The 22783-nt window shown below is 43.6% G+C and overlaps 2 protein-coding genes across 3 annotated transcripts in view; one reads left to right on the plus strand and one right to left on the minus strand.

Annotated features, from left to right (window-relative positions):
• PYGB (phosphorylase, glycogen; brain) overlaps nucleotides 1–15077 on the plus strand; it is a 66241-nt gene extending 51164 nt beyond the window's left edge. The window contains exons 13-19 of the mRNA XM_015413016.1: nucleotides 1290–1437; nucleotides 3805–3863; nucleotides 4580–4721; nucleotides 5993–6200; nucleotides 6986–7120; nucleotides 10014–10080; nucleotides 11453–15077. Coding sequence (XP_015268502.1) covers nucleotides 1290–1437; nucleotides 3805–3863; nucleotides 4580–4721; nucleotides 5993–6200; nucleotides 6986–7120; nucleotides 10014–10080; nucleotides 11453–11605 — 912 coding nt within the window. The 3' untranslated portion in view covers nucleotides 11606–15077. The remainder of the gene's footprint in view (nucleotides 1–1289; nucleotides 1438–3804; nucleotides 3864–4579; nucleotides 4722–5992; nucleotides 6201–6985; nucleotides 7121–10013; nucleotides 10081–11452) is intronic.
• Nucleotides 15078–19942: 4865 nt separating this feature from the next.
• Nucleotides 19943–22783, minus strand: part of LOC107111964 (monoacylglycerol lipase ABHD12) — a 92117-nt gene continuing 89276 nt past the window's right edge. Inside the window, exons 13-14 of one of the 2 annotated variants that reach the window (XM_015413013.1) lie at nucleotides 22498–22555; nucleotides 19943–22326 (exon numbers count right to left, since the gene is read on the minus strand). In XM_015413013.1, coding sequence (XP_015268499.1) covers nucleotides 22513–22555 — 43 coding nt within the window. In that variant the 3' untranslated portion in view covers nucleotides 19943–22326; nucleotides 22498–22512. Of the gene's footprint in view, nucleotides 22327–22346; nucleotides 22556–22783 lie in introns of those variants that run through there. The other variant, XM_015413012.1, reaches the window with a different exon arrangement.

Genomic DNA, 22783 nt, shown 5'->3' on the forward strand with positions numbered 1-22783 from the left:
AAAAGGATGCAGTGATATCGACCCGTTGTAGCAGCATATTTGGGTTCTTCAGACAAGATGTGGGAAAAACACTCAACTGTGCCTGAGGAGCGGCATTTTGTGCTGATCAGGAAGCTGCAGTGAGAAGGGGAAGGCAGGAAATCTCCATTCTACCATTAGAAAATCAGAAGGCTAAAAGAAAAATTCAGAAGGCTAAAAGAAAGGCTAAAATCAGAAAAATTCAGAAGGCTAAAATCAGAAGGCTAAAAGAAAAATTCAGAAGGCTAAAAGAAAGGCTAAAATCAGAAAAATTCAGAAGGCTAAAATCAGAAGGCTAAAAGAAAAATTCAGAAGGCTAAAAGAAAGAGTCATTCATGTTACCTTTTAGGTTTCTGATTTCTAAATTCTTCTGAAAGGATGTCAGTTTTAAATGTTTGAGATTCATGGCACTAGGACAGACAAATTAAATGTCTCAGCTTAACCTCTCTTCGCTGACAGCACTGAAAGTTTTTGAATTAGTGTTTTGATCCCCCCCCAGCATAAAGCTCACTAAAAGTATGAGAGTGATCGATGCACAGAACAGCAGCACCCCCTTGCTGCTAATCTCATGTCAGAATTTTGGCAGACTATGATGATGAAAGTCAGCCTCCATATTTGTACAATTGTCCATTCTTTTAATCGTACATAATATGCAAATAAATGGTATTCTTCCAGCTGAACATACTTTCCAAATGTGATGTTTCAGTGCTGTTTCACAACACTGTGTTTTCCAGTCCTAAACGTGTTCAAAAAAGAAGGTTCCCTCATTGTGTCTGTGAATTACTGTGGAGGCTCACTAGTCATTACAATGTGATAACATGAATGTTTTCTAAAATTCTGACTTGGGGCCATTCCACAATCCAGGATTGCCACTGAGTAGGTGCTTGAGAGCTGCAGCTGATCCTGCCTTTCTGATGACTGCATTTATATGATGCATATGTTTCCACGTACACGTTCCTCTCTTTCTTCTGTTGTACTTTTTGTATATGAAAAGTACATTTGTTGAAAATAATATTTGTTGAAAATAATAATGTGTGGAGCAGCCTATAATGAAGGCAGGCATCTTTGTGCTATCGTTAAACTGAGCCAAAGCTGGATGAGAACGCTGTTCTTGAACGTGGTTATCATTCCCGTGTGTTCCGTGTATTTTGCAAGTATCTTAGTAGTAAGACACACCTTTCTGTACATTCCAGCTTAGACCAGACTGTGCTTCTGGATTTTTACCTGAATGTCCCAGCCTGTAACATCTGTCTTTGATCCCTCTTTGCCAGGAGAACAAGCTGAAGTTCTCTGCTTATTTGGAAGAACAGTACAAGGTGAAGATCAACCCTTCCTCTTTGTTTGATGTGCATGTCAAGAGGATTCACGAGTACAAGAGGCAGCTGCTCAACTGCCTACATATCATCACTCTCTATAACCGTAAGTATTTTAACCAGCAAAGCAGCAACTTCCAGGAGAAAGTAGACATAATTATAAATGCGTGGCTGCCACTGAAAACAGCTGTCGTGTGTCTAGTTCCCCTCTTTCTCTCTGTAACGTTTCGTACAACTTAATTTGTGTCATGATGGCATAGCATTCTGTGTGCCTCTGTCCCCGCCATCAGCAACCAATGATGCTGAGCAGGGAGGCAGGGAACCCCAGAACTTTGTGGGTCCTCAAGTTGCTACAAAGGAGGAAGATGGAACTAGATGCACAGCTGCTGCTTTTGAGGGCATGTATCGTTGGCCCTGTCAGATGGCTGTTTTAATTGTCTGGGCAACATGATCTTAAGGCCTTGTCTTGCAAGTGTCCTGTGTGAAATGCTGAGCATGTATGCAGATTTAAAATGGTGCTGATGTCAGGTCATACCCTCGGCCTTTGGGAAGAAGCAGCCAAAAAAAGAAAAGCATTCAGTTGAAAATACAAAAAACAGCTGTTGCTCTGTGCACCACACAGAGATCTTCCTAGTAGGTGGAGAGTGGCAGAAAAACATGGTAGTCCTTATATGAATGATCCTGGAGATTAATTTTACTTTGTGCCCAAGTTGCCCCATTTGGAGTCTCTACTAAGATATGCTTGGAATAGTTGAGATAGCCCTCAAAGCAATGGAATTAAATATATACCAATGCAAAATATCAGTTTTGCCAAGAAACACAATTAGAGAGATTTCAGAAATTGCAGACTGAACCTTCACTTCTGCAGAATTTCAGGATCTGAGGGGGGGGAAGGGGTGAAAGATCTTTCCTAATTTCTGATACGGTGGCTCACAGATCTCCTCCCAGAGCTTATCATAACAGAAAATAAACTGTGAGTAGGTCTGCCTTGTTGGGGCCTCTGCAGTCAGATCCTTGCAGAGATATTATATTGTGCTTTGCAAGATTTCCTGTAAAAGAAGTCTTGCTCAAAGAACTGAACAAAACCCAAACAGTCTCCTTTAACAGTGCACTAATTGCAGTATTTTGGAATTCAAGCACTGATACTCTGAGCATGGAGGTGCATTTCTCCTTTTCACAGAGCAACTGCATGCTGCCAGTACTGGTTATTACTGGGGCTCCGCCTTCAAACTGATTATCCATGGGGAAGGGCCAACATGGACAGCAGCTGCTCTGCAAGAGGCAGGAGAAATGTCGACAAATCTGAACATTTTACAGCCAACTGGCTTACTTGCGCATGAAGATGAAGAGGACATCCAACTCGGAAGACTTTGATAGATTCCATAATCAGTCCAGAAAACCTGACAAGAGACTAAAACTGAAATTTAGAAATCAGAATTGAATCTTTGTGTTGCAAGTTCCCCTGGACCATCCATACCACCTTCCTCCAATACTTGTCACAAGAAGTGACTATATATAGTTTCAGTTGAAAAAACAAACAATGTTATCTTCCTTGCACAGGAAACTATGCAAAGACTTGAAGTCAGATAAGAGGTTTTCTTCCTGGTAATGAATGTCTCGCAATGCTCATTGCTTAGCTCTTAAAGTTAATCGTTAACCTGTAGTGTTAAACTTTGTTACAAATAATGATGTACCTGTGATAAAGTGGCAGTAAAGCCTTCTGTTCTACCTCCTCAGCTGTCTGCCTCGAGCTCTGGTTTAGGCCTGTGAGGCAGCTCGGATCCTTTCTGGCTGAGCTTTGTCTGCCTCCCAGTGTCCTTGTTTTCTGTTCCTTAACACAAGCAGTTTATATCCTTCCCAGTTAGGAACAGAGACAATTTGCGTAAAGATTTTGCAGTCGTTCTTCTTGGAGATAAATGCCTCATTATGTAGGACCTGCTAGCTTATTGGTCAGGATTTAGAAGTACTTCACCAAAAGGGTGCCACTCCATGCCACTCCAGCTCTTGAGGTAGTGGTCTGTACCACACCAAGATGTTTGCAAGCATACAGAAGTGCATTTGGGAGTCTGGCCAGAACCTTATATAGTTGAGAGAGAAAAAGAGAGAGAGAGGCTGGTAACTTGTTCTTCACTGAGAATCTAAAACAGAAACTTGTCTTGATCTGGAAGGCTAGGTTTTTACAGGAAGTATTCTGTATGGTTTGCTTATCTTGTGCCTGGACTTATGATAGGAGCTAAACCAGAGTTGCTGAAATTACTGCATTATCTGTGATACTCTTAGACTTGCACTGTTAAGACAAATTATTAAGGAAAAAACCCACCCTTGAAGAAGTTGTGATGCTTGAAGAGTGTGCAGTGTTGCACAGTTTTTGAAACAGTTAGTGTTCTCTATGAAAAGGCACTTTATCAGGTGTTCTTAGAAATGACTGCATTCATTGTCAGCTTCATCCGTACAACTGCTTTACTCTTTTCAGGTATTAGAAAAGACCCCAAAAAATCCTATGTGCCAAGAACTGTTATGATTGGAGGAAAGGTAAGGGCTTTACTGTTTTACCAGCAGTCAGGGCAGAGTGTTTCCCAGATCTCAAATAGCTGATGTGCGCTCTGTTCCCCAGTTAGAGGCCCACTCTTGTACCTGCAAAGGCTTCATTCCAGATTTACCTACTCTGAGAGGAGGCCACTCACTGTATTCCTACATGAGTCACTGATCTGGACATTTCTCATAAGCGGGAGCCCAAATCAGTGACTCGTGGAGAGTTGACTCTGATACCAGCAGTCACTACTGCATTTCTACATCAGGAGCAGTTATACAGTCATACCTCATGCAGAAACCCAGCAGAGGCTGATGGGCAGGAAGCAGTGCCAAAACAGTAAATTAAATAGACACATGGCAGATACCCTCTTCTGTAGAGTTTTTAATAACTTATTGTATTATGTTTATAATGTAATGTTTTATTGTGTTTGAAACCTTATTGTATTATTTGAGATGATGTGACCCGCCCTGAGCCTGCTCACGGGATGGGCGGGATTACAAATACGGAAAATAAATAAATAAATAAAATATGGCATAGTACTGTATCCTGGCACACAGTTTGAGAATTACTGAGTTAAGATGATCTCTGGTATTGCTAAGTATCATTCTTCTGGACAGAGGCTCTGTTGCCAGAGAACACTCATCATTGAGTTGCTTGCTTTATTATGAACCTTTCCACCAATACTTTTTAAAATTGACATATCTTTTGCATTCAGGCTGCTCCTGGCTACCACATGGCAAAAATGATCATCAAACTGATCACATCCATTGGGGATGTTATCAATAATGATCCTTACATAGGAGACAGACTGAAAGTCATCTTCTTGGAGAACTACAGAGTGTCCCTTGCAGAGAAAGGTAAGATGGCCCTAACCCTTATTTCAGGATCTTCCATGCAAGAAAGAAAGTAGGTTTCTTATGCAATAGCTGCTTTCTTTCTTGCATGGGAGACCCTAGAAAGCGCCACAGAGCCCATGTGGACACACAAAGGGCACTGGGAAGCCAGACATAAGCAACGCAATGCTGTGATCTCGCTGTGAAGTCCGTTGCCATGATGCTTGCATGTCCATGGATCATACACACAGAGAGAGAGAGAGAGAGAGAGAGAGAGAGAGAAGCACACTGAGCCAGAGGATCTGATCACACAGCAATAAACAGACTACTGCAGGTCTGAAGGTGATGTGCCAGTCGAGAAGCAGCAGCCCATGGCAGGCTTTGTCTGCTCTTTATACATTTGAGGGATATGCAGTGCTCCCTTCTTCTCTGTCCTGTTGTTGGCCCATGTAGCAAGTCTGGCCCAAGATATTTTGGAGGCTGAGGTGGGAAAATCCAAATGTTCCCATAAACACAGTTATCAACACAAAGCACAAATCCAGCAGGAAGTTGACTTGTGCAGACCATGTTCAAATGAACATTGGTTATTTTCCACAGCTTTCACTGGGGCTTGTGCTAAGCGGGTAACATCACAGTGGGTTGGGCTCCATAACTGAAATCTCAGTGTCTACTACCCTGTTGCCCTAATTCTCCTCAAAAGACACCTGAGGAAACTGCTGCCTCTTGCTTCATCCTGCGATTGCCTCTGCGTTATAGCCCAGCACTGGTTGCTTTGGCAGGGCCTTGTCGATAACAGGAGCAAAGGTATTTCTCAGCCCTGCCAGTGGAGATGTTTGGGACTTGAATATGGGTCTACACCATGAGTTAGCAGCTAATGTTACCATCCTCCACGTAACAGTTGTAGGAAGTAAGAGACAATGAAAAATGGGCTATATCCCATGAGTGTATGAGAAGAGAGCTCTTATGTGATCAGCCCCAAAGTACTTAAATTCAGGGGTCTCAGATCCAATACAGGATCCCTTGACTGGTTGCAGTTCATTGGCTGTCTATCATGGTCTGCACTACAGGACAGAAGGGCTCTACCAGTGCACATCTGATGTTTGTTAGTTCAGAGCATTTTAGCTTGCTTGTCTCCAAAACTGGACTCAAGGCCGAATACAATGAAGATAAAAATCCATTAAAAAAAAATGAGAACCTTTTGACTTTGCTAGAGGCAGAGGTTTTGGCATGTTGCTTGTGCCCTACCAATGAGACCCTACAAAACATTTACTGTTCTCTTTTTCACTTCATCCCAGTGATTCCAGCTGCAGACCTGTCTGAACAGATCTCCACAGCTGGAACTGAGGCTTCAGGAACAGGAAATATGAAGTTCATGCTGAATGGAGCCCTCACCATTGGGACCATGGATGGTGCTAACGTGGAGATGGCAGAGGAAGCCGGAGAAAACAATCTCTTCATTTTTGGCATGCAGGTGGAGGATGTGGAGGCAATGGATAAGAAAGGGTTTGTATGAAGGGCAATGTGAAGAAGGCTCAATAGAAATGGGGACTTGTGTATGGAATATTTCTTTTGTGGAGTAGTAGTTTTGCCTAGTTGGTGACTCTGTGTTGAGTTCTGTGTCCCATCATTTTTTCAAGCTGCTTTGGCTCTCTCCCCATCCCCCCTCACTGTATACTCACAACATGTGGTAGGCTGAGCAATAGAACCCGGTTCTCTCCAGCAGCAGTCTGACAGTACGCACTGTGCTGTACTGCCTGTGCTTTAGTGGTTGTGGTCATGTTCCCGTTTCAGTAGCTTGAAAACAGTACAAATATAATGAAAGTGTGGGGGGGGTTAGTTGTGGAAGAAGGGCAGGAACAGTAAGCCTTATTTACACCTTGTAAAATTGTGTGTATTTGTAGATTTACACATGCACTCCCGAGGAATCTTTTCTCAGGTTCTCGGCAGAGAAAGCTTATGCTGTTGAAAGAAAAATAGATTGTAAAAATGGGGAAAGAATAATTTTATCATTCAATTTTTAGAATTCCTAAACTATACTAGTTTGCATTCTTCTGCTTTTTATGTATATATTCCACTGAAGTCCCTAAATCTGATATTGGCCAAGTCCTTTACTAAGAACTAGTCTCACTCCATGCTCTTCTGCTTACCTTGGGGTCATCTTTAAAGCTTTCCTTGGAGCAATTTGGGCAATCTTTTCTTTTTTTAAAGCAGAGCACCCACAGCGATTTGTGTTCCTTCAAGAGAGGCAAGGGTGATTGAAAATGAGCCCTTTTATTTTTCTCCTTCAGGTACAATGCTAAGGACTATTATGACAGGATCCCAGAGCTCAGACAAGTTATTGATCAAATTAATAATGGCTTCTTCTCACCAAACGATCCAGGTTGCTTCCGAGATGTTGTCAACATGCTGATGCACCATGACAGGTGAGAGCCCACAATCCAGTGCCTTTGGGACCACTAGCATTCCCTTTTTAACAAAAGCTACTTTTGAGTAATGACAGCCATATCGAGCTACTTTCCCCCCATCCCTTCAGCATGTTACCAAAAACATTTTCTGACCCAGAAACAGAACAGAGTAGGAAGAGCACTAGAAATGGATGTATCAACTGAGCAGCACAGAGATAAAAATCCTATGAAATAAAAAAGCTTTGGGGGGGGGGGAAACCCTGGAGCAGATCTTGGGGGATATTTTAAGGCCGCAAGTCTTGCACCGTTTGAAACAACCCCACCGCGGGGCCATAGGCCAGCGGATGGGAAACGAGAAAAACACAAAACAACACCCGGAGAAAAATGGTAACTACAAAAATAAAGAAAAAGAAAGTAACTAAACGCAGGTTTAGCAAAAGTTTGTACTTAACAGACCGAAGCAGAAGGCGTCCTACCAGCGCGGCGGTCAGAAGAGAACTGGCGGGATCTGCGTGCCCCTCCTTGGTCATGCGCAGTGGAGCCGGCGTGTGACCTGGGAGAGGCGCGAAAATCCCTTTTGCTAGCTATCGGTACCGAGAAGGTCAGCGCAGGCGCAGAGTATTCCCAAGGGTGTGATGCACAGAGACCACGAAGAAGATCATGAGGTAGGCTGAGCAATAGAACCCGGTTCTCTCCAGCAGCAGTCTGACAGTACGCACTGTGCTGTACTGCCTGTGCTTTAGTGGTTGTGGTCATGTTCCCGTTTCAGTAGCTTGAAAACAGTACAAATATAATGAAAGTGTGGGGGGGGTTAGTTGTGGAAGAAGGGCAGGAACAGTAAGCCTTATTTACACCTTGTAAAATTGTGTGTATTTGTAGATTTACACATGCACTCCCGAGGAATCTTTTCTCAGGTTCTCGGCAGAGAAAGCTTATGCTGTTGAAAGAAAAATAGATTGTAAAAATGGGGAAAGAATAATTTTATCATTCAATTTTTAGAATTCCTAAACTATACTAGTTTGCATTCTTCTGCTTTTTATGTATATATTCCACTGAAGTCCCTAAATCTGATATTGGCCAAGTCCTTTACTAAGAACTAGTATCACTCCATGGTCTTCTGCTTACCTTTGGGTCATCTTTAAAGCTTTCCTTGGAGCAATTTGGGCAATCTTTTCTTTTTTTAAAGCAGAGCACCCACAGCGATTTGTGTTCCTTCAAGAGAGGCAAGGGTGATTGAAAATGAGCCCTTTTATTTTTCTCCTTCAGGTACAATGCTAAGGACTATTATGACAGGATCCCAGAGCTCAGACAAGTTATTGATCAAATTAATAATGGCTTCTTCTCACCAAACGATCCAGGTTGCTTCCGAGATGTTGTCAACATGCTGATGCACCATGACAGGTGAGAGCCCACAATCCAGTGCCTTTGGGACCACTAGCATTCCCTTTTTAACAAAAGCTACTTTTGAGTAATGACAGCCATATCGAGCTACTTTCCCCCCATCCCTTCAGCATGTTACCAAAAACATTTTCTGACCCAGAAACAGAACAGAGTAGGAAGAGCACTAGAAATGGATGTATCAACTGAGCAGCACAGAGATAAAAATCCTATGAAATAAAAAAAGCTTTGGGGGGGGAAACCCTGGAGCAAATCTTCTTGCAGTCTTTGCCTAAGTCTTCTAAGGGATGCATGAACTACCGTGCAGCAGCCCTGGTGAACTGCTGGTAGTTTGTGAGCTGCCTGTGGAAGACCCCTGCTGTGTATACACTGTACATGAACAGTGGGCCATGGCAGAAGTTCATAGAGGGCAGGCTGATGGTATGCCTTCGGGTATTCTTTTACAGCCTGTCCGCACTGCCTTTCCCTCCTGCAGCATGCCATACATACACCCATTTTTGATGTGATGATTATCATAAAGAATGATTGGGAATGACATGCATGTCTAAACACTGAAAAAAATTAAAATGTGCTGGATATGTACCAGGGAGTCTGTGATCACCAATATATCCTGGTATATGTCAACTATGTGCCTTCTCTTCATGCTCTGATGCATGTCTCCTGCTGGAATTTTGGTTTTGTTGCTTTTTTGCCATCAAGTCACAACTGATTTATGGTGACCCCATACAGTTTTCAAGGCAAGAGAGGTTCAGAGGTGGTTTGCCATTGCCTGCCTCCCAACGGTGACCCTGGACTTCCTTGGAGGCCTCCCGTCCAACGACTAGCCAGGGCTGACCCTGCTTAGCTTCCAAGATCTGATGAGATCCAGTCAGCTATCTAGTTCAGGGCCCTGCTGGAATAAATTCTGCAAATATGTCTGCTTCAAAACATGTTAAGTGGTCCTCACGTGAAATATTCAGGGGATAAGGTGGCCTGGAAGTCAAATTCTGTATTTGAGATTTTTAGCTTTAAATCCAAATGTGTGGTTATAATTAGTCAGCAGCGATGAAAATGCTTCTGTACGTGGGCATGAAAAAACAAACAGAGCTGAGATTTCTAAGACTGCTGTCAAACTCATTAAAAACATATGTACAACTATATTAAACTTGCTGACAAAAACGAACTTCAGCAATATTACTCAGTCAGCCAAAAACCCTCCTGAGCAGCAACCAGGCTCCTAAAGCTTCTTGAAGTCAAGCCTGTCTAGGCAGACAGTTCCACAAACAGGGTGCCACCATAGAAAAGGCCCTGTTCCCTATCCCCATACGCTTTATTTCTGAAGGCGGTGGTACCCAGAATAGAGCTTCAGTCCTAGATCTTATATGGGAACATCCAAGGCAGATAAGATAGATTGAAGCTTGTATTGATTAAAGCACACCTCCTGCTTGTTATTTACCCACTATCCTTTGTGCTTCTAAGTGCATCAAGCTCAGAAGAACTAGTCTTCAGCCCACTTTCTTTACCTTTGTTTCAGGTTTAAGGTGTTTGCTGATTATGAAGCCTATATCAGATGTCAAGGGCAAGTGGACCAGTTGTTCATGGTAAGAGTTAATTTTGCCACACTGGGACTTATGTCATGGTAAGAGTTAATTTTGCCACACTGGGACTTATGTCCTAGCTTACCTAGCTGGTAAGCAAAGGATCTTCTTTGTTAAGCAGATTGAAGACTCACATAAGCTTCTGGTTCCATAGCACGCTAGTGTGGAAATCACTCAGTGTTTGGATATTTAAAGAAGCATGGCTGTTGTGGTCTTATCTGTATCCATCACTTCCTTCCTGAAATGACTATTGCTATCACAGCAGGAGTAGATGCACTCTTTTCTCTGCCTCAAGCTCTTGAGAGAGGGCAAGGCCTACCACGAGCATCACCGAAGGTTTGTACAAGTGTGTGAAGAAAACACTAGCTAGCAAACCAACGCTTGAGTTTGGGGTAGTGGTTAAGAGTGGCAGGATTCTAATATGGAGAACCGGGTTTGATTCCACACGCCTCCACATGCAGCCAGCTGGGTGACCTCGAGTCAGCCACAGCTCTCTCAGCCCCACCTACTTCACAGGGTGCCTGTTGTGGGGAAAGGAAGGGATGGTGATTGTAAGCCACTCTGAGACTCCTTCGGGTAGTGGACGGTGGGGTGTAAAACCAACTCCAACTTGCCAGACAGCGTAGATATAAGCAAATGTAGCCCCACATAGTCCACTTCAATGACTCTGAAAATTCAAAGCACATTTCACCATTGGAAAAATGTGGATGATCAAAGAGGCAGCTTGATCTCTCCCTTGCAATACAATATGAAAGATGACATCATTGTGAGGGAAAGGGAATATATATTGCAGGGATCCCCAGAGGGGATGGGCTTTATAGTGCAGTGATGCCACAGTTGTGGCAGAGGTCGAGCAGCGCATCTCCCTGCACACAACTGACCATTAAGAGGTGAATGGAGGTCATGCTCCCACTGCCACACACTGTCTTCAGTCTTCACTTTTCCCCATGAAAATTGAACGGCAGCCATTCGCTTATACGAGGGAAACACCATAGGGGTTGGGGGCTGAACATCCTGGAGTCCTGCGTCTGTGTCAGACTCTGTTACCCATCATGTGTGTCCCATGTGGCAGCCCCGTTTTTTCTCTATAGTGTTCAGTGGGAACCATGTGAGGGGTTGGGGGCTGAACATCCTGGAGTCTTGCGTCTGTGTCAGACTTTGTTACCCATCACGTGTGTCCCATGTGGCAGCCCCGTTTCTTCTCTATAGTGTTCAGTGGGAACCATGCGCATAACTCTGGACTGGGCTCCAGTTCTGGACTTGTGTCATACTAGAGTGTTATGGAACCACGACAAGTCTCTGTGTATTACGATAACCCTGGTTCTGAAGTCCCAAAATACCAGAATTTCCAACAAATGGCATGTTTTCTTCCTAGAATCCCAGAGAGTGGACTAAAAAGGTGATCAAGAACATTGCATGCTCTGGCAAGTTTTCCAGCGACAGGACAATCACGGAGTATGCCAGAGAAATCTGGGGCGTGGAGCCTTCGGCTGTGAAGATCCCCCCTCCCAACATCCCCAGGGAATAATCGGCTGCAGAGGTGCATGCGAAACGCCCTGGTTGGCTTGCCCCTGAGGCACTCCTGCTTCCCAACAAATTTCCCACAGATGAATTCAACGTGCATTTTACCACCCGTCGATAGTCTCATATTTATAAAAGACATGGTGGTTACTTGAAATGGAGATGACTGGTGCTGTGGCTGAGGATGGTAGTCATGACAGCAGAAGAAATGGGGGGGGGAGGAGTTGACCAAAGTCCAGCTGATGATGGGGAGGGAAGCAAGACCTAAAGAGATGAGCTCAAGAAAGGCAATCAGATGGAGACGTTCTCTCTCTGTTAATGCTCATATTTAACCAATGCAGTTTATTTGCATGTACTATATGTCAAGATGGTACCTGAATGGTCAGACTCTTACGTTCGTAGCAAGTCCTCCTCCTTAGTAACTAAATGGAATCCTAGGTCTATTAGGAAAGTTGGCTTGTGAGCTGTGGTGGGTTGAATGGATTTCCTCTGAATAAACAGGTGCTGCCCTCTAGAGGAAGGCTAAACAAGGGCTAGCTGGAGCCCTTCTATGACACCCCCCCCAAGTGCATTTTCCCAGTTCCTTGTCATAAAGAGATTTCTGCCCTGCCTGTCGTAAACCCTTGACGACCACAAGTGGTTCTCATTAACCATTTCCATTTCACTAAGCAATTTGCATGCACTGTAAAGAATGATCAAGAACACGGAAATAAATTAATAAATGTTTGGAAGGAGCTGGCCATGAGACACTGGTGTTAGGGACTATGAGCTGTGTTAACATTGCTGAATGCAGAACAGCCCATTGAAGCACTATTCGTGCCAAGCAGCACACAGAATACACTGTGAGAGCACAAAGTCTTTTGTGTTCTCCCTTGCCACCATCTTTGTAGGGCTAGGCCTACACAACTTGTGACCCATTATGTGTATTGCGTGATTTGCCATGTGCTCGACCGTCCCCAGGGCGAGAAGCAAAAACAGGGTGTTCACTGAGTCAGCTGCCAAGCTTGGTGGATGGGGCTGCACTTGACTTGGCAAGTTACAAGTTGAACGGCCCTTCTAAAGCAGTCACATTAAGGGATGTTTATTACAGTCTCGTTTCTGCTGTAGCCAGAAGACCCACCTTGTAGCAGTCCTATCTCGAGTCCCAACCCAGGAGCCTTCATGCATCAGTAGATGCCACATTCCTACCTTAATAAAAGAAAACAGCACCCGCTGTTCGACCTTTGAAAATTTAATTTCATCATATTCAGAAATCTTTATTTTGTCTATATTTGCTCTATAGTGTGAGCTAGTAACTGAGTGAAAGACTGACATCTCAGTGTGTAACAGTTTAAGGGAAATTTACAATTTGGAGGAGATTTTCCCATTTGGGCCTAGGCTGGCGATGTAATTTGCACTTTAATGTAAAATATCGGGATCTGAAATGCAGGTCACATGAATGTACTACCCAAGCAGGTTCCAGAACCAGAGAGTTCATTAAAAAAAAATACTAAATTGGCCTTTTGAATGGTCAGGAATTATACTTAGCTAGTATTAGTGTGAGGAAATGTTGAAGAACTCCATATGTAGAACAAATCCCCTTATTTTTTTCAATTTCTCCTTAGACAAACACCACCAGGTGACAAATCCCTGCCTGTATTAATGGGTCACAATCATGTACATTTTGAACAGGTCGTTGGCACAGTCCATATGAACAACCACCACCTGTTCAATAGGAAGCTCTTATCCACTTAAGTGATCTGCATTATCAAAGATGACCGTGATGATTCCCTGGGAATCCGACTTAAGCCAATGCTCCTCTGTGTGCGGAATATCTTACGAAATCAGTCAATTAAAATGTGCATAATAAAGAAAAAGATTCTTATCAAGAATAACTTAAAGTCATTAAAGAAGGCTTTTTTCCAGCCTTCTGACATGGCTCTCACAGGTCCTTTTCTATCATCTACAATGTTCCATAAGTATCATCAATAGTGAGGGAAGTATCTCCACATCTGCCAATGAGTGCATGCTACTGGCAATGAGGCAAGAGGCTCTTTATGAAACTATGTCAATGACTTAAGGCAATAGGGCAGTTTTCACATTCAGCAGTGACCTTATGCTCTGAGTTTCTGGTCTCTGCACAAAATGGACCAAGATATTTCAGATATAGGAGATCATATCGCAGGAGCTAGGACTTAGTAATCCATTCGGTCCCTTCCAGCTCCTGCTTTTCCATGAAAATACCTAGAAACAGGTAGGAACTAAGGCTGGCTCATGCACAAACACGGCTTCATTTCTTGTTTTGTTTTCTGTAGTCTACTGGCAGCTGAAAGTGTAAACTGACTCCACTGAAAATTTGATATTGATGAAAGACCTATCTGCGGTGTAATATTTCTCATGGGCCATTGGCACATACAGATCATTTGATGTTGCAGTCATCCAGTGAAAAATAGGCATGTGCAACTGCAAGCGTGCCCAATAGACATTTTAAGACAAGGGCTAGCCTTAAGATGGGTAGGCATTTCTGAAACCACGGCTGTGTTCTTCAAAAATTATAACCTACAATAACTGCAGAGCTAAATACTGTGATTTATTCCAGGCAAGACCATCTCCTCTTGTCCTGATTAGTTGCACTGCATCAAACACCCTGATCTCATAACTAAGCCAAGGGAGCTCTCAATGTGCACCTAACTAGCTTGCTCTCCAGAAGGGCTTTTTCATTCTCTTCCATGCAGGAGCAGTTCCGTTTACATTCCTTTGCGCCCACAGAGCTGTCCCTCCATTGAAGTGAACTGGAGTCTGTGCAGGTACAGGAGTGGTGTGCAGGTATTGTAGCACATACAAAGTCTGGAGGAGAGAAAGACTCATGCCACATGGTTTTGATTCATTCAATCAACAACAAACTAGGGTTTTCCAGAACACAATTTTATGCATTAGAGTTAAAGCTGTTAAAACTCATCCTTTAATTTTTTAAGTCTGATATCATCAGTTCCATTGCTTTCGTATCAATCCTGTCTTGCTGCCCACAAAAAATTCCAGAACACTTAAAATATCCTTTCTCAGTTGTCAAGAGAATGAATTAAGAGAGAAAAGTGAGGGTTTGGTTTGTGTTTTCAACAACCTAGAATTACATCACTACTTTCTTTCACTAAAGACACACAGTCACTGTTAAGCAAAAGCAGTTGCTTGCATGCCAATAGTCTCATGATCTGTCTGGGGTTTTTTGCACTGCACTTGGCTGACAATTCTTCATTGTCTTGTTGCAATTTTATTGTTGGCATTTTAGCACTGTGAGCCACTTTTCCCTACTAAAGATGGCATCTCTTCAGACAAGAAATTGCCTAAAACAGATGAATTGGTGATTGCTGAATTTCTGATTTACCAAAATGCTCAATTGCTTGCAAAATATGTGTTTTGTCACTTTCATGGCATTGTGGGACTGTGTGTGTTTATAATATTCCTGTTATTCTTGAGTGCTTTCAACATTATTAAAGCAAACTGCACACACTTCCGTGAGACTCTTTATTTCTCTGTGCTGTGTGTGGAATTGCAGACATAACTGTTTTGTGATAAGAGTGCCATACAGATTAAGGGGTTGGAGGAGTTGTTCTCAGAGATTAGCCTTCATCATATTTATGGCCACATTTCTTCAGTGAACTTCAAGTGGTGTACTTGAGGTTCATAGAACATCTCCTGCCCAGGCACTGACCAGACCCATTCTTGCTTAGTTTCTGCAAAGACACTACATCAAAGGCATCCAAACCACAGGCTGGGCTGTAGTCACTGGCTTTCAAAGTAAACTGACTCTTTGCGACCCCATGGACCACATCATGCCAGGCTCTCCTGTCTTCTGCCGTTCTCTGGATTTTGCTCAATTTCATGTTCGTTGTATCAGTAACACTGTCTAGGTCACCTCGTCCATGCAGGAAATTCACAACTACCTCTCGCCTGTCATGGGCTGGGGTGCCAGTCAAAGGGAGTCCAGAACAGGCCAAGGTCAGGAGCCAAGAAGACAGTAGAAAGTCCAATGTCAAGTTGGGGCCAGGAGCCAGAAACACAGAGCCAAGTCCAAAATCACTAACCAGAAGTGTAGTCCAAAGCCAAACTGGGGTCAGGAGCCAGGAACACAGAGCCAAGTCCAAAGCCAGGAGGTCCAAAGGTCTAGGGTGCAAGGGCTGAGCCAGAGTGGATGCCACGAAGCTGACTTGTTGTTTCCATGAAGAGTACTGCCCAGAGTGCGGCATTAAATGCTGCTACCGATTAGCCAGCTGCACGATCACCCAGGCTCCTGTTAGAACTCTGGGCTAGCCAAGCATCTTCCCTGTAGCCTGGCCTCTCGTTGCCTGGTTGCTAAGTTTTGCCGCAGTTGTTCCCTTAAACAAGTCACGTGGGGGTGAGTCAGGAGGACTTTCAGCTTGCAATTCTTCCCCCTTATCTGGGCCAGGTGTTTGGGGCACTGCTGTTACAGGCAACTGCGAGCTATCCTCTACTGCTTCAGAGGGGCCAGCTGCTGTTTCTGCAAGATCTGGCAGCTCTTCCTCATCCACGCCCATGACACCGCCCACCTCCATTCCCCCAGTGACCCGTTCTTCCCCAGAGGAAGGCAAAAATCCAGGCCAATCTGGCCTGGAATTCCTTCCTGACCCTAAAGTGGTGATCGGCCTTATGGTCAGCATGTAAGAAAGAGCCAAAACACTAGCTCGTCCCTTCCTATCCTCCCTCTCATGATCTGCCTAATTTCAGAGAATCAGTGTTGTTGTCAGATGGCCATCTAGCCCACTTAAAAACCACTAAAGAAAGCTCATCACTTCCCGAGGAGCCTGTTCCACTGAGGAACCACTCTGTCGGGAAGTTCTTCCTAATGTTTAGCCAAAAGCTGTTTTGATTTGATTTCAATCCATTGGTTCTGGTCTGACCTGGGACAACAGAAAATAACTGCTCCATCCTCTATATGGCAGCCCTTCAAATACTTGAAGATGGCTAGCATATCACCTCAGTCATCTCCAGGCTAAACATACCCACCTTCAACCTTTCTTCATAGGACTTGGTCTCCAGACCCTTCACCATCTTTGTTGCCCTCCTCTCGACACGCTTCAGCTTGTCAGCATCCTTAAACTGCAGTGCCCCCAAACTGAACACAATACTCCAAGTGAGGTCTAACCAGAGCAGAGTAAAGCGATACAATCACTCTGCATGATCTGGACACTATACCTCTGTTGATGCAACCCAAAATCACATTTGCCTTTTTATTCATTTATGTATTCAATTTATACCCTGCCCTCCCCACCAAGGCAGGCTCAGGGCAGCTTACATAAAAATTAAAACAGCTAAAAACAGAACATTTGTAAAACCAATCATAAAGTGCTAATATGCAGTGTTATGTAATGATGGCGAGACATATTAACAAATTGTCTTAACAGCAGATCAACCCTAATGGGGTACAATCAGCGTTGATGTTAGGACTATCTCCGTCCATTCATGCCAATGAAGCACAGGCTGCTGATGGTAATACCAGGGCACAGGGTTCTACAGTGCAGCTCTTTGGTCAAATGCCTGGCGGAAGAGCTCCGTCTTGCAGGCCCTGCAAAAGATCCCACAGGGCTCTGATGTCTTCTGGGAGCTCATTCCACCAGCGCGGAGCCACCACCGAAAAGTCCCTGGCCCTGGTCGTAGCCAACCTGGCATCTTTGGAACCTGGGAGGGCCAGACAGTTTTGAGACCCTGAACGCAGTGCTCTCTGGAGAATGGCGGTCCCTCGGGTATGTAGGCCCCTGACTATAAAGGGTTCTAAAGGTAAGAACCAGCACCTTGAACTGCTACGATCCTAGAAGCTAAAAAAAATATATTCCGCAGGTTAGGAAAGGCACAAACAGGTATAGGAAAAAGCCTGCATGGTTAACAAACAAAGTAAGGGAAGCTGTAAAAGGTAAAAAGGATTCCTTTAAGCAGTGGAAAGCTAGTCACAGTGAAAACCAGCCAGGGAGGCAGTGGGGCCCTTGGATGACCAAGGGGTAAAAGGAGTACTGAAGGATGATAGGGAAATGGCTGAGAAGCTAAATGCATTTTTTGCCTCCATCTTCACTGTGGAAGATGAGAGGTGCTTGCCCACTCCAGAGCCGCTGAGTTCGGGAGGGGTGTTGAAAGACCTGAGTCCGATTGAGGTGACGAGAGAGGAGGTCCTAAAACTGATAGACAACTTAAAAACTGATAAATCACCAGGCCCAGAACATCCGAGAGTTCTGAAAGAACTCAAATGTGAACTTGTGGCTCTCCTGACTGTTGCTTTGATGTTTGGGGCCTAATCTTAATTCCTGCAGGCTAAAAAATGGGGGGGGGGGAATAGGCAAAGCCTTCCCAAAATACAGATAGGCAGGTCTAATACAGAATCTAAGAAAAGGCTGTTTTGTGGTGGGGCAAGTCTGATTGGGTGATAAAGATGTGCAAATATCAGTTCTTTATTCAAGCTGCTTAGGCACTAATAAAGAAGTGGCCAAGTTTGCAAACGACACAAACTTATGCAGGATGGTAGACAGTAAGGATAACTGTGAAGAGCTCCAGGAAGAGCTCCACAAATTGGGTGCGTGGGCAACAACTGACAGATGAAGTTCAATGTTGATAAGTATGTAATGTGATGCACACTAGAACAAAAAGTCCCCGCTTCAAGTATAGGCTAATGGGGCCTGAACTTGCTGAGACTGGGAGGGGAAAGAATCTTGGGGTCACACTAGACACAGCTCAATGCAAGTGTCAATCCAGTGTGCTGCAGCCATGAAAAAGGCAAATTCTACGTTGGGGATTATTAGGAAAGGGATTGGAAATAAAAACAGCCAATATTATGTGGCCTCATTTGGAATACCGTGCACAGGTCTGGTCACCGCATAACTCTAAAGGGACACTGCAGAGATGGAAAAATACAGAAGAGGGCAACTAAGATGATTAGAACACTTTCCCTATGAGGAGAGTCTGAAAAGTCTGGGACTTCTCCATTTAGAAAAGAGACAACTAAGGGGGGGAAATTACAGGGGCTTATAAAATTATGCATGGGGTGGAGAGAATTGACAGAGATTTTTTTCTCCCTCTCTCCAAATACTAGAACTTGAGGGCATCCAATTAAGCTGAGGGGCAGTAGATTCGGGACAGATAAAAGCAATACTTCTTGACACAGAGAGTGATTAAAATGCGGAATTCGCTGCCAGAGGATATAATGATGGCCACAGGCACAGACAGCTTTAAAAAGGGGATTGGACAGATTCATGGAGAATAGGTCTATCAGTAGCTACTAGCCATGGTGACCGTGGGGAACGTCCACGTTCCGAGGTAGTCAACCTCTGAGTCTCGGTGCCAGGAGGCAACATCAGGAGAAAACCTCAGCCTCTATGCCCTGTTGTTGGAACTCCAGAGCAACTGGCTGGCCATTGTGTGATAAAGGATCCTGGACTAGGTAGACCACTGGTCTGATCCAGGAGGGTCTCCTCTTATGTTCCTATGGTGATCCAGCTTCAACTGTAGCTTCTCCACATGTGCAATGATCTCTCTGCCGTACACAGCAGCCCACACTGCTCCTCTGAAATCTTGTTCCAGGGGGGTCTCCTGTCACCCAAGAGCAGGATTCCAGGGGCCTTTTTGCGCTTCTCTGGGAGGCAGGTAAGTCACTCTCCATGGCCAGAGATGCTTATGCTCGCGGAAACACTAGCCTGGACCCAACCCTTGTCTACTCCCAAATCAGTAAAAACTGTTTTGGCCCTCCCCCTTTCAAAACAGCTTTGTCCTACAGTACAGGGTACTACAAGGAGGAGGAGGAGGAAAGGAGACTGGATTTATACCCCGCCCTTCACTCATAGTCTCAGAGCATCTTACAAACGCCTTTCCCTTCCCCTCTCCACAACAGATACCCTGTGAGGCAGGTGGGGCTGAGAGAGCTCTTTCAAGAACAGCTCTGACAGAACTATGGCTTTCCCAAGGTCATCCAGCAGCTGCAAGTGGAGGAGTAGGGAATCAAACCCAGTTCTCCCAGATTAGAGTCTGCACACTTAACCACTACACCAAACTGACTCTCCCAAACTGCACCCCCCCAGGCAATGTGCTGAGTCTGTCACACTGTTCTTTGGCTTGGGCCTGTGATGAATTGAAAGTTCTTGTCTGTAGAGAACATTTCTCTTGCCAAATGAGTTGGTGCAAAAACTGCTTGTAACTTATGCCTGCACTTCCCCAGAGCAAGTCACAACAGGCCCACTTTATTTTTCTATGCATCTTCAAATATGAACTTTTGAGGCCTGCCTACAGCCCATAAGACTTCACACACAAAAAGCCGGCAGAAAGTCAGAAGTCATTTGTTTTAATAAAACAACACACTTTTAAGTAAACATTTCCATTTCAATGCATGTTACTGGCTTAATAATTGGAGTGTGTTGGAATAAACAGCACTGGTACATGCTTTGGAATCTTTTTTTTTTTTGCACGGGAGAAGTTAACATTTCCACATCAGTTTGTACTTTTATCATCACCAAAGTGACACAGTAGCAGCAGCAAGACAGAATGTACCAATTGTTTCAGCAAAAAGTCAAGAATTTCTGTCCTTGTCAATGCACTAAACAAGCTTGGGGGGGGGGGAGGACACGGAATTATCATGAATTAAAATCTTAGTTGACTTCACTACAGCAGGAAACCCCAAAGCAAAGAACAAGCTACTGTCTGCTTTGCAATTACGACAAATCTGTAAGGTAAGAGACTTCTGATGCATGCGAAACTGAGTATTCCGTATACAGATGCTATTAGCAAACAGCACCCTCCAGGTACGTAAGGCTGGAGAATTCACTTCTGTACACAAGTGCCTAAGACTACTATGCTTGATATTGCACATTTGGGGAACAGCACACTTCGGGGCCATTTCCACAGTGAATCCGGGGCTAATGAAAGCCACCTGCTTGGGCCCAACAGCTACAACGGCTGTAATTCATCAATATCACTCACTCCTACTTGCAGTGCTTCCAACTGTCTGCCACGCCATGCCTGCATGAGTAGTGACTCAGAATCCTGAACGCAGCACAGGGAGAGTATTGTCTAGCTTTGTGGGAGCTGTGGCAGAGGGGAGGATAGCAGAACCATGGCAACCTAAAAGCCATACGGTGGGTGAACCAAGGACTAGCTTTGCATCATCTTCAGCTATCTCCACGCGTCATTAAGCAATATAGATATTTCCAATTTATATGGGCAAAAGTATTTTTATTAAAAAATAATCAGTAAACGTAATGCATTGGACAAGCTAGAAGTTACAGATATTGCTTAAGTAATAACGCCACCTGCCCAGGGCCTGCAGACTCTTGTCACAAAGGTATCCATTTCATGATTGCCAAAAATAGTCTCCAGCAGTCCCAATGAGACTATGGTCAATCTCGTGAGGTATGGGAGAAGTCTGGCCAAGGCAAATCAAGGTGGGGAACAAGAAAAGTAGATTGAGTACTGGTCAGTAGTTATATTAGCTGCCTGCTAACTTGGGAGGACAGCAATGATGGCTTTCTAAACTAATAGTTGCCTTTCTTTATGCCTGACCTGTGCCAATGGAGGAAGACATTCAAGGCTGGTCAGGAGTCTTCATGTATCTTCAGTTCTTACATAAGAGACAAAAACAAAGCCAGTGGTCAACTTTTAAGCAGAAATAAAATAGTGTTATGGAACAAGGATAAGGCGTTGTTAGTAAAAAGAGTTTAGCTGTCAGTACCTTTGGTTGATTTGGATAAAGTTTGGGGTTTCTTATATTTTTTCTTAAACTGTTAGTATTTGCACTATTCAGAATGTACTGAAGGAGAAAACCTGTTTATTGCCAATGAAAAACACAAAAACATCTCAAGTTAGGTGGTTTCATTTTTATGTTGAATCTCTTGTATTTAGAATAGCCGAAAACTTTTGATCACCTCTAATGCACCTGAGTATTTTTTAGCAAATGGTATGTGTGTTTACTAAGGATGGATACCAATTTTCTCACTCCCAAAGTGCTTATAGGCGTCTCTGATTAGAGGAGACTGGAAGACATCTTCACTGCAGTGGTAAAATGAATTCTTTTATCATTCTACCCTTCTCTTTGCAAGAAGCAAAACAAAAGAAACTGTCCTTCAAAATAATTGATTCCATAATTCACAATCAACACATTTTACATCACTTGAGGCCTGTTTATCTAGCAAAAACTGTTTAGAGATGAGGAAAGACAATCTCCCTAAGGATGTGTCTGCTTATGAGGTGTAATTAAGATGCTTACAATCAATATAGGGGAAAGAGCTTTGAAACCTGAAACCATGGCAGTGGAGAAAGGGACACTTTATCACAAATTATCCCTTTTAAATAGTTGCCTCATTTTAAACATCCTTCATTTCATTTTGAAATGTTTTCTTGCAACGCTCCTGATCGCAGAAATTTCTCAAGCCTATTTAAGAACCAGTACTACTTGTCATTTTCAGGAATTCCCAAATTCAATGATTCCACAACAAACAAACAAACAACTCATAGAACTAAATTCTACTGAAAGAGCCTGTAGTACAGGTACAAGAGATGCACCATGGAAAGATTAAGTTATATTCTTGTAGATAAATCACACCCCATTTGCATTCCAGAAGGTTTCTTCTTCTAAAGAAGTGCACAGTACAACTTGCCTCTGTAGGAAAGTTCACAAATGTTCATGGATTTTGCCATGTCTTTCTTGTGCTTGAATTATTCAGATGCATTTGGTTGACTTGTCCTTGTTCTTTTAAGTAAAAGCTGGAAAAAAAGACAAAAACTAACTATATTCTCTCTCTTCACATCTACTATTCCACGGGCTGGGTATCCAAGGCTATGCAATGGGACTAAAGCAAGAATCTGGGACTCATCCCATGCCAGGATTTTTAAAAATGGCATTTTTTTTTTAAAGTGACACAATTTTAACTCTACCATGCAGGTATCTCTTCAGTGACGATGATGCTCATGTTCAATTTTTCCCAGGAATTCCCTAAGAAACAGGAAAAAAAGAGCAAAGCCACAGCAGTTTTTAGAGAGCCAAACACTTTGGTCCTTTAGCTTCATCCACTGTCTTCCCACATGACCCTGAGTTTTCAGACACTGGCATCAATTAGCATCTTTACACTTGAATTCTCTCGTATCTCACTTTCTCTGACAGAGCCACAATACTTAGTGTGGTCTCTAGTAATGTATTTGGACTGGGGAGACCTGGGTTCAA

This window comes from Gekko japonicus, unplaced genomic scaffold (assembly GCF_001447785.1).
Source record: "Gekko japonicus isolate JY-2015 unplaced genomic scaffold, Gekko_japonicus_V1.1 scaffold2446, whole genome shotgun sequence".
NCBI classification, from domain to species: Eukaryota; Metazoa; Chordata; class Lepidosauria; order Squamata; family Gekkonidae; genus Gekko; species Gekko japonicus.